The sequence below is a fragment of the Amblyomma americanum genome, chromosome 4, assembly GCF_052857255.1.
Source record: "Amblyomma americanum isolate KBUSLIRL-KWMA chromosome 4, ASM5285725v1, whole genome shotgun sequence".
Classification (NCBI taxonomy): domain Eukaryota; kingdom Metazoa; phylum Arthropoda; class Arachnida; order Ixodida; family Ixodidae; genus Amblyomma; species Amblyomma americanum.
Genome location: NC_135500.1, coordinates 163,196,890 through 163,209,182, shown reverse-complemented (window position 1 = coordinate 163,209,182; position 12,293 = coordinate 163,196,890). Strand labels below are relative to the sequence as shown.

The 12,293-nt window shown below is 49.0% G+C and overlaps 1 protein-coding gene across 1 annotated transcript in view; it reads left to right on the top strand.

Annotated features, from left to right (window-relative positions):
* LOC144128609 (cell adhesion molecule Dscam1-like) overlaps positions 1-12,293 on the top strand; it is a 388,116-nt gene that overhangs the window by 259,817 nt on the left and 116,006 nt on the right. The window contains exon 4 of the mRNA XM_077662144.1: positions 10,116-10,262. Within this exon, the coding sequence (XP_077518270.1) occupies positions 10,116-10,262 (147 nt within the window). The remainder of the gene's footprint in view (positions 1-10,115; positions 10,263-12,293) is intronic.

The window sequence follows — 12,293 nt, the reverse complement described above, 5'->3', positions numbered from 1 at the left end:
TGTTAAATTGGGAAACGCTTCTTTTAGGTAGACAATCATTATGAGGCGATGTTTCGGACAGAGCCTGTCTTTTCTCAGGTCTTAGTTGCACGGTTCTTGCATCTCTTCTTAAGGCGTACAAATGCCAACTCCTTAGGAAGAGAAGCAAGAACCGTGCAACTTCCGTCTTGAGAAAGGACAGGCTCTGTCCGAAACGTCGACTCGCAATAATTGTCTACCAAAACGAAGTGTTTTCCAATTTCGCATTTTACCTCTAGCAACAAGAAAGTCAGCATAGAAGAGAATAAGCTAAGCATTACATGAAGCGAATTTCGCAAGAACAAAAGTAGCATTGACAACTAATTCTCTTCGCGTTTGATCTGAGTAGGCAAACGTAAATAATACGACTTTATGGTGCAGCATTGTCACGAAATGGTGACGGCTGTCCAGTTAGCAGGAATACAACAAAGAGGCTTCCAAAGGAGCTGTTTATCGGGGCTGACACGGGCCGCAAAGAGCTGAATGGCTCAACGGCGGCATACCAACAAGTGTGCTCAACAGTAGTCGAACCGAATGCCCGCCGCTCTCGGCCGTGCTCAATTTAAAACTGGCAATGAACTTTCGAGATACGGCGCGCAAAGTAATTGCCACGGTCTGGATTAACGCAGAATCGGCGCCGCCTGGGTGCGATCAATCGGGATAAATCTAGTCGTGTCTCTCATCGCAAACGAAGCGATAAAGCCGTGTTCCGGCAGCTTTGAAGAATATACAAACAACAATTACAAAGCATTGCGTCAATATGACTGATAAAAACAGTGGGCCTTGTTGACTATTTTTTTGGAAGCCAGCGCCTGTGCAGTAAATTGAAGGGTGAGAAATTATAAAAAGAGAGATTACCGAAATTCTGACCGCTGTGTCGGCAGAATAAATAACAGGGCGGTTTGCGCAAGCTGTGGTCAGCGATACTCGCGGAATATGCGAGCCTGCTTTCGCTAGACGATGAAGGGCGGCCATGCGGGAAAATAGGGCAGAAATGAAAGATCAAGGTTGCCTTCTGGCTTCTAGTGAAGCGATATAGTTGTCAAAAGACATCTCACCCGAGCTCCGGTGCTCAGTGGAATACTATATACACTTAATCCAGAATGGAGACGTGACTCAAAACAATGGTCAACCGCACTGCCGCATGACCTGATTTCAATTCCCTACGAGTTACGCCTTTCCTCCACGTAGGTGTAGCCCTCTTCAGAGAGAGAGAGAAAGAGAGCAAACCTTTATTAAGCAAATAGAGAGGATGAGCCGGTGCAGATGGTGAATACCGGCGTCTTCTTGATCCGGGTGCCTAGTCCGGGATGCCGCAAGATCCCGCCACCTCTCGAGCCCGGCTTGCGAGGGCAGATTTTGCCATCGCACTCGAGAAGGAAGGTCTGCCAAGCGTTTCTATTGTGGGGTAGAGTGGGGTGCGGAAGTGAGGACTGTGTTGACAGGCTCACATCAGCAGCACAGAGCATCCGCCCGATACTGAAAATTTGTTGGAAAAGAGCGGTCCTACAAAGGGCCAGCCTTTGCGAACACGTTTCCAAAATTGGGTGGATACCCTGTGCTGCTGGGAAGAACAGAGCTCGTCACACTGTAGGCACAAGGTATTCATTTTCTGGTCATAGCGAGCAGCCATGGCAGGACGCCAGTAGGTGTTCGTTTGTAGCTGCCGCAGAATGCGTTCGTCTGCATTGGACAGCCTCTTAGCCGGTGGAGGGAATTGGCGATGCCTGTCTTTGTAATAGTCGATGATGTCTCGAAACCGCAGAAGCGGTCGGCTTGGCTCTTCGGTTGGGGAGGACGCGGATATAGATGGCCGGATTATAAGTGCTCGGGCAGTCGCATTAGCAGCCTTGTTACCACGGGGTCCCGGCGGGCCGGCGCCCACACGATGCGTCTAGGCATGGATTCGGCTTCTCTAACGTCATTGTAGAGTATGTTTAGGCTAGAGGATGTACCTCGCCCTTGACAAAGCTCTCCCAAGCGAAACGCGAGTCTGAAATGACAACCTTGTATTGCTGCGGGTCTGCGACCGCGTGGGCGATAGCGACTTCATCAGCGCGGTGGGCACTCTCCTCTCGGCGCTGAAGGAGAGCCCATTGGTTTGCAAGTTCTGGTGGACTACATCTGCCGTGTTATGGCCCAATGGAGTCGGACCTGTGACGTCAACGTATAACACGCCGGCTTTGGAGCCATTTTGCTCATCTAGCAATAAAGAAAACAAATGTTGCGCATCCAGCGCCCGAGCACGCGCTGTTCTCCGGCCTTCATGTGTGCGTGGAGTGATGTGTGGCACGGGTTCAGTCCATAGCCTGCGCCACCACAGCTCCGGGATACGAAGTGGTTCCTCCTGGACACAGGGTACGCTTATGTTGAAGCGACTGAGTAGACGGCGTCCTGGTCCCGTCTGCTGCCGACACGTGTACTGAGTCATGATATTAGCCTATCGCAGCTCCGAGTAGGTAATGAACACCCCAGTACCGTGAGGTGGACCGCGGAGCTGGTAATCGGGAGGTCCAGAGCTCATTTCACGATTTTGCGAATAGTGACGTCTAACAGCTTTGCGTTAGCTGCACTCAGGTGGAGGTACGGTGCCGTGTACAGGATACGACTAGTGACATGAGCTTGAGTGAGATGGGGCGCACCGCGTTCGCTCAAGCTGCCGCGCCGGGTAGACACGCTTCGTAGCATGCAATCTAGCATTTCGCCCACGCACTTGATTTTGGCGATGGTTTTGTCGAATTTTAGCCAGTGATGAATGTTTAAGCCTAAGACTTTAATTTATTCAACCACGCGGAAGGGACCTTTGCGTAGGGTAATGCATCTCGACGTGGAGTCTATCTTGCAGGCACGAATGTGCAGTAGCTCGGACTTGACTTGGGCAGACGCGAGCCCACATGAGCTAGCGTAAGTCTCGACTATGGTCCCGGCTTGCTGGAGGTCGTCCTCCTTACCGACGCTTACCGAGCCCATAGTGTTATGTCGTCGGCATACATTGCGTGGTGCGCCCCCTCCACCCGCTGCAGGAGGGAAGGTAGCTCCAGCATCGCGACGTTGAAAATTCGAGAACACAGAGCCCTGAAGAGTACCCCTCGTTCCGATGCGGTAAGGTCCGTATTCTTGATTATCGGCACGGAGCAAGGCCTGTCGCTGGGATAGGAAGTCCCCAACGTAGCTGAACATCTTTGCGCAGCAATCGGCGCGGCTGAGGTTGTACAGTATGCTGCCGTGTTTCATGTTTTTGAAAGCGCCCTTAAGCTCTAGTGCCGGAATAGCGCGGTCTCTGCCTGTGGTCATCCGAGGATTGATGCTGCCCTCGCGTAGTTGTAAGAGTGCGTCTAGGGTCGACATATACGAACGCAACCCGTACATGGTGTCAGCAAACAGACCCTTGGATTCTATGTAGGGGGACAACTGGTCTTGAGCCATCGTCTCCACGAGTTTCCCAACGCATGCGGTTAGCGAAATGGGTCTCAAGTTGTCAAAGTGTACTGTCTCTCCGGGCTTAAGAATAAAAGTTACGAGGGAGGTTTTCCATTCGCCAAGAAGCAGGAGCCCGTCCCAAATCCGATTTATGTAGTCGAGGAGGTGGGCATACGCTTGGTCGGGCAGTTTCGCAAGCAGCGTAACTGTAATGCAAGCGCGACCTGGAGCCGTACCCCTTCTTATCATGGCTATGGCTATTTTCAAGTCATGGAGCGCGAACGGAGCGTCCAGGTCCGTGTTGGGTTGCAATGCATACTGGAACTCAGGACCTTGTATGTCCTCTGTGCGGCATAGGTAGCGCTCACACAGATCATCAGTTATAGCTGTACATTCGTGCTCGAGTAGTTGTGTAGAGCCCGGTTTAGGTTGCGTTGGGTTTCACCGCACGTGTTGGACGGGTCCAGGAGAGTGCGAAAGAGGTGCCAGGTGCTCTTGGAGCCGATATATCGTGCAGCTCGGTTGCAGCGTGAGGTCCAGTTGGAGTCAACCAAACGGACAGCATAAAGCTCGGCCTGTGTAGTGAGGTGTGCTATGCGTATATTGAGACGGCGGTTCACCTTGTGTGGGCTTTCATCCACAGACGAGACCGCGGCGGATCTCCCACAGATGAAGAAGGTGGTTGTCCACCGGCGGCCTGTCTTCCGTCAGGAGAAAGGGCCTGAGTGTGGTCGTGCTGCTGCAGTGCAGTGATCTGTCTGGCCCCAACGTTTTACCCCCCCCCCCACCTCCATTAGTTACCCTCTTTACTCGTGCTAGTAGGCGCATCAACAGTGTGCTTCATAGCGCTTTGCCGACGGACAACTCTTGCCTACCATGCTCAAGATTGCCGCTCCGAAATGAGAACAGTAGGAGGAGAGGGTGTTTCTGAGAATAGGAAAGACGGTTCAACAGCCTCATTAGGATCGTACAGGTGCATCAAGCACGCCGTGAGAGATAATATGAGATGGATAGGAGAGGGGTAAGAGAGTACCATTACACCGATCACACAAGATTTAATATGCGGCTGCGTCCGTTAAAATCGCACGTTTTCGCATCTATAATGTCACTGTACTGTTTCTAGAATATGGGAGAAGAATACGGTCACGCGATAAAGTTTTTTCAGTGAGAACCTATTTCCATACTCTGCCACTCGGGAATAACGGGCCCTTACTCACTGGATGAATAAACCACTGAGGCGTTTTGTACAAAGTGTCCCACGTGCCATAACCCAAGGGAGTCCGACGTAAAGCATGGTCGACGCAAACCAGCGCATTGTCCACCTGCACACGATAAGGTAAAATTCTTGCCGCACCACAACCGGTACTCTCTCGTAAAGTCCGGAAGCAGCTTGATGTGTTTATTTGACTGATTGTATGGCGCACATTAGTGCATGTCTGAAGCCTCATAGAACTTGCCCCAAAAAGTACAAAAAAAGCATAGTCACCATCAAGTGGGCGTGCTTTTGTAAGGACTGCAACTGATTATGGATTGAAACAAGCGCTAGTCAAAGTAGTCTGTGGTTTGGCAGAGACATTTCTGGTCGGAAATAATGAAGAATAGATCAAGCGCCGACCAGTCATTAATAGGTCATAGTGAAAAGATTTTTCGGTCCTGCTGCGGGGGCCTTGTTCCTCTGAACAAAGGATAAGTGAATGCTGGCTAATAGTGTGACATTGCAGGCGGAAACGTATTTTAACTTTAAACTATTAACCAGTGGTCGGCGCTGGACCTCCGTCTGCTTAATGTGCCACATTAGTGATATGCGCATTCTTCAAACTGCGGTAAAACTGGCGGAGCGGATTATGAGTAGTTGCCCCGTACTACTGGCGCCATGTTGTTATGGGACGGACAGTCGCTGTTGCGTGGCCTTTCGCACAGATGGAAAAGTTCAGCGGATGCGAATGTGGCCGCCCCATGTTGTTCCCTTTTCTGCTGCTGGCGCTGTCCTTACTGCACGCTTTTACACCGACAGGGATAACGATAGGGATTTCCGGGGCTACCAACTACTGAATGATGCACTGCGCAGTCTCCCCTCAAGCCCTCAAACATTTACTCTTGAACTACACCGGTAGATTGTCAATTTCTCTCTCCGTCAGCAGCAGAATGTCAATCAAGAGGCAAGATCTCAAGACGACTGGAAAAATACCAACGTGGCACCATAAAAGGAAATGAAGTAGCAAACGCTCTTGCTGAGCATGTTCAACACAGTCAACGCATCTAGTGTGATGAGGCTTCTGTCTTCAGCAAGCAAAAAAACAAGAAAATGAGGTTTCTCTTCTAACAGCTCTGTTAACGCGATAGTGTTATTAGAGCTGTTTTTCATTCGTACGTCACCCCATAGTGCCAACAGTTGTGGTGGCACGATGACAGTATGCATCCTCTTTGCCACGTATGTTCTTTGGTACGCCCATACGACTACCCGCTGCAAGTTTTATTTCCATCAAAAGACCCGCGTGTGTTCCAACGCATCAGTCACTTCACTTACTCGGTTATTGACTGCAAAATCTCGTCTCGCTGACTATACCAATCCAGACAAAAACTGAGTAAATATCTTGATTAGGACACGAGCACTATGTCGGTCCGCTGCCTCCAGCCAAAGCCGTGGGGTCCGTATTGCAAAAAGCGCGAATAGCCATAGCTTGAGAATCCCGAGTCACGTAAGCAGGCTGCCCCCTTCTGCCTAGAGTTCATGTTCGCCAATAACGCTAAATATTCCTCCTCTAAAAAAAACAGACACCAAAAAGAAACGGCTATTTTAGGTCCAGCGAGCGACCTATTCAAAGTTGGAACAACTTTTCGAAGGCGCCCCGTTACACCCGTGCGCTAGCGATGTGCGCGCTCAAGACTGAGAGAGAGAGAGAAAGAGAGGGAGGAGGGGGCGAATGGAAGAGGAGATCGGGCACGGCGCAGTAATTTTCTGAAAGGAGCGGCGACAATTTGGGACCCCGGTCGACTCGCGTGGTTTTAATGACGACGAGGCTTAGCGGCCGCCAGCGTCGCTAGTTTCCCGTGTAACTTCTCTCTCCCTTTCTCTTTCTTTCTCTCTCTCTATCTCTTAAGTTGTCTCTCCAGATGCTTTTCTTTCAATTGTTTTGGACGCCCTTCGCGTATCAGCTTAGCCCAGGTTGCTACCACGATGCGAGCAAGAAGCCCGCGGTCGCGTTTATTTTAACGCTTCGCAAAGGGCGATGCCGACACACGAAGCAGCGCACGAGCGTACAAAGCTTTCCCCACCCCTCCTAGTTACCGCAACGTGGGCGTCGGCAAGGCGTTTCTGGGCTCCTTTTGGTTTTCTCGATTTTATTTCATTTCGTTTCACAACCCCAAGCTCCCGCTGCCATCTCGTTTACAGTGCGCGTGTTGCGGCTTAAGGCTAATGTAATTCTCGTTGCCCGGTCCTGAAATAGCGGTTAAACTTGATGGCATCAACAAATGTAAGGGGGGAAAACAGACAAAAAAGCAGGGCAGAAGAAAAGGCAGTCATAGAGGAGCGTGAAGATGATGACAGGCTTCATGACTTCTCCGCTGAGTTTCAGTGAATACGTCGCTGTTCTGGAATTCATTTTTTCTTTTTCTCCTTTTGGTTCGCACGTCGTCGCCCAACGTTCGCTCCATTTAATCCTGCAATGAAAATTGCGCGTGCTCGGATCACTTCTCGCTTTTTCTGCCTTTCTCCTACGTATCCTCTTCCTTTCTATCACGCACTCTACTTATTTCGGTAGAGATTTTAGCTGATGAATATTTCTGCGCTTTCCGCAAGCACAGGTCGTTCACGCGGCAGCGATGCGACAACTTCCCTCCCTGCTACGCTGGATGCACACAAGATGGCGCAACGATGTCCAGAGTGCCCGCCCAAGCTAGCGCTACGGCCGTATTACAAAGTATTGGGCAAATGATGCTGCGGCTTGCAACATCTGCGTCCGGCGTGCGCGCGTCGCCAGCAATGACCATCAGGCCCACGGCGCCATTACGCTGATACGGTCCATCGGCGCGCAGCTGCGAGACGGCGACGTCCCGCGTGAATTTGCGAGGAGTGATTTAAGGCTTCTTTGCCTCTTCCTTCGAGCAGCCGCCGGCTCTGCATTACATGTCTCAGCTGCTGCTAGAGCCGCGCCAAGCGCGGGCGATTTAAACGGATTTTGCGTCAGCCATATAGTTTCCTACGAGATTAACTTTCATGGCCTCCGTTCTCAATAGTACCCTCTGGTGTTGCCAAAAAAATAAGTAAATAAATTGCGAGTTTAATGCTGACAATTTTTGTTTTTCAATCTGCACCAGAGCTCTTTTGACGGGATGCAAAACATACCGCTTACTGCGTTGATTGCATTAAAAGATTTTAAAATGACCCTTTTAGGCGAAGTTTCCAAAACGTTTTCGCCATCACGTACTTGGAAGCCATAATTTTTTCAGATGCTATGAGGAAAGCAGGAATGAAAAAAATTCAAGGAAACAGCAAAATATGGCAAGCCAGAACAGAAAATATCCAACTACGAAAAAAAGTTGTGATAGGTTGGATCAGTTGAGATAGGTAGCGAAGGGCAAGGCCCATGGACGGGCCACTAATGCTTAGCATGCAAGTGGAGAAATGACGGTGGCACGCCATGAGCCTTTATAATGCCTTACATAATAAGCCGAACGTCGTCTTAGCTCAAGAAAACCAGGCATGGGCATTTTTCACCGCGGTGTTAAGAGTTCTCATTCCCTTATTCCTCAAAAAGAGCATACGGGACGTCATATATAAGCGTTAATGCTTCACAGAAACTAAGCCATATGCATTACAGTGCTTACACTGTTTTTGTTTTGTTTTTTGTTTCATGCCTCATTAATACACACAGTAGGAAAAGAACAAATGTTCACGGTTAACCGAAAGAACGATTTCTGGATATCCCTTTTTCTCCGGGCGGCAAGTCTGTCGAAAACCTAAAATGCGCATACATTAGCAAATTTGTGAGCCATTTGTTGTTTTGAAACTACTAAGCAACGCCTATGACCTAAGTGCCGTCTATCCGAACTACTGCCCTCCTTCAATTAGCTTTTTAACCTTACCTGTCATTTGCTACGTATGACGAGCATTGTCTGTGCACGCACTCATGCAAATGGACAAGGATAGAACTAACCGGCAACTCTACAAACAGCCCTCGTAAATGAGCCCTTTCTACCACTTTTCATTTATGCATGCAACAAATATTAGGAAAGATTACAACTAAAACGCGCTGAGGAGTCCAGAGAGAGGACACGCACGAAGATCAACAGAAGAATTCCAGCGGCCGCTTCATGCAAAAAAAACTGGTGTGTCACCGATTGTTAAAGTAGCACAATAAGCTTGTTTGGCGCCTACTACAGTTCTGCAGCTGGCAGCCAAATTTCGTCTCTTTGTCTTGTTAAACAGCACTAATCTTTTGCTACACTAATCAACGTGTACTAGAGTGGTAAACTAGCCCAGAACTACTTTTGTTGCAATTTAAATAGTTGTGTTTTGTTTCTTCCAATAAAAAAAGTTTCTCAAGCTCAAAAAATCAGGGCAACTGCTTATAGTTTGTGCACTTGTCGCCGTGTGCTGCATGACGCTGAGCCACTGGGGATCAAAAACTGCCGCGGGAATTTTGAATGCTTCGTATTCCTATGACCACCAAAAACTCTGGTCTGAGCGTAAGAAGCATTTTGCTAGTCAGATTTCGTAGCTAGAATAAATAGTAATCCAGCAGTATTAACACCATCTCGCCCTATTTCACAGGTAGCTAGGTTTAGTTTTCTTTAAATTCGATTACTGTATCGCTCGTTTCGTCAGAAAAGTGTCCAACCTCTAAAGCAATGCCTCAAAGCATGCTTGCCCTTTCAATCATTGTTTGCTTCTTTTTTTATTTTACCCATTAAAGATGCTGGAACTTCTGTGCGGACTCTAAACTATTACTTAGAACGTGGCCCGGAAAAGTAGATACGCATCCAGCTAAGCAAGCCTTGCCCTAACTGCATACTCACATAAGCAAGTTCTCAGTGTGCTCGCTGAAAGCTCATTAGCTGACCGTAAAGATAAATATAGGTGCTCAAGCGACTGCGCAAGCATGACGGCCGAAGACCAGTTACGAAACACCGCACGTCGGATACTGCATAGCGCAAGCTACAACAGTTCTCGTGGACAGGCTTCAACAACAGTTTGAAACAATGTACATCTATCGACTATTGCCAGAACAAAGAAACGCTCTTTCCGATATCACTTTTTTTTCTTACGCCCAGCTGCCACGCTGATTGCCCTGAAATCAACTTCGCGCGGTGCAGTTCCCGCACGCGCACATCCTTAAAGACCGTCCCTCTCCGACACTACCACATCGCTGTTAAAGCTTTCGGATTTTTTGGGTCAGGAGAGAGAAGCAGGGCGAAAACGGAATAAATGGAACGATGGGGGCACTGTTTTTGTTTATTTGTTTCTTGCTTTTAGCCTCTAGTACGTTCCATAGCCATACCAAAGTGAGAGGCGTGAGGAGCACGTCATCTGCGAACTGGGGTAGAGGGACATATACGCTTGGGAAGAGAGAAAGGGTGTGCGTGCGTGTGCGCATGTGTTGAGTGCCGTCCACTAACGAGTTCCCAATACCGCCTTCATTCCTTTTTCTCTTTCCCGTTCCCCGCTTTCGCAGACAAGTACCAGATATCGACGGAGGGGGACCTGGTGATCGACCGCGTCGACATGGCCGACGCTAGGCGCAAGTACCGCTGCATCACGCGCAACGTTCTCGTCGGCGAGACCGTGTCCGGCTCCAGCTGGGCGCAGCTGCTTGTTACCGGTAGGTGGCGCACCCTTATGACGGCCACTTTGCCCGCTCAACAACCCAAACCACCTTCCCCATCCCGTCGTCCCACTTCCTCCCCCTCTACCTTCGCCCGCACGCTCTGGTGCCGAACGTCTCCCCAAAGGGAGGACTCTCTCTCTGTTCCCTTCTGCACTCACTCCCCCCCTGCCCTGTCAACCCGTTAACGCGTCCAGCCCATAAGCGCCGCAGCCCGTTCGCTCAGAAGGCCCCAGCAGCAGAAGGCGCATACGCACCCAAACAAACAAGCACCGCCGTGTGCCAAGCATGGCCACACGAACGCGCACCGCGCTAGGAGGCGAGCGATTTCATTTGTCAGGACAGCCTCCCTGCCTCCGCCTACCCCTTCCTGGTTCCCCACACGCATTCGTTACGAGTTCCTCTTGCTTTGCTTTCTTTCTTTCTTTATATTTCTTTTTTCTGACTGCCAGTCATTGCCGAGTGCTACGTGCCTCTTCGCTAGGCAGGTAAATCACTTCCCGTTATGGCGCTATTAGCAGGCCTCCGGAGTCGGTGTCCCAGTTCAGCGTCGCCTGAGACCTTGTGGCCACCAGACTAGCGGCAAAAAAAAAAACGAACGGAAAAGTGAGCGGCGGGAAATGTAGCGACATCTGCGTGCGGACCTTCATTTCGGTCACGTTTGCGGGCTTTCGAAAATGATGCGCAATAGCTACGGCGCAACATGTCGCCCTAATAGAGCCGAATGCAGCTCGTTCTTCTATCTATGGTCGACGTAAAAGAGTGACAGAAAGCTCGGGATGCCCGAATGTTGGAATAGACTTTTCCACTGGCATGAAAACAACTCTTGCTATTTAAGTGCCAAAGCAACGATGTACTCCAAAAGAGCACGGTGTCATGTTTGCTTGCATGAAATTACTTTCGCTAAATCTGCTTTCTCCTTTCCCTTGCTTGTCTATTTTTTAGGAATGTTTCACCCTTCCGTGATTTAATGCTCCATATTTGGCGGTTTCGTGCATCTTCTGTTTTTTCCGTGTTATACGGCATTATCGGTCATTTGCCGGTGCGATGCCTTTCAGCACGCACACTTGAAGGCAGCGTAAATCTGACGACATACGCTGCACGTATCAGCCTAATTGAACTGAAGCATACGGAAAACAAAACAAGAATTTACACGGAACATCTTCTGGTCTTTTTTTTCCTTCTCTTCTTATTGCACAAGCATTTATTTTAAATATTTGCGATCTTGTTGAAGGAACACAGCACTGCGTAGAAGTGGTGCACAAGACTGTCTTATTTCTAAACGCTATTTTTTTTTGCCATGTCTTGTATTAGCACCTAGCCCAACAAAACGTGGTTGCCAAATTGTTCTTGATCTCCCTGTACTATATCACGATGCTGAGATACCACGCTAATAGCGCCTTAGCTCTACGACAAAAACGAAATGCAATGACAACTTATACGCAGCGATTCCTTATTTTATACACCATCTACCCTTTTTCCGCAGAGCTGGTCTTCCTCACTTTATATATTTTTTTCTTAACTGGCACTCTAGGAGATAATTTTCACTCGCTTTATCTACCCTTATCACCATACCACATGTTCCTTTCACTAGAGTTCTTTGAACACACCAGTTATGAAACACCGAATTGAAATCCACCCATGACCTGCGGCCATTTTTCAAGATAAAGAGATTTTGACACCGCCTATCGGCTGAGCACCCAGATTTTAAAAGCGTCCTGAAAATTTTCTTTTTGCACCAAGCTTCTGGTTTTCACCTGCCCAGGTCAGTTCATATTGACGCCCAGGCGGCGTGACAACCTGCTAACCTCTAAGTTTGGACAAATCTGAGTGCCGGATGTTACCAAAGAAACCTGCTTTGCCTAACTTGAGCGGTCAACTATCCAAACTTCAGCGACTGCTTCGCAGAGCTTCATTCTCGAATGGGTCACAGTTAAGGCTGGGCGGAACCAGGGAAGTTGACCGTGATTACATGCGACGGGCGAAAAACAAAAGATCCATAGTATTTTCATACTTCGCGCCATCTCT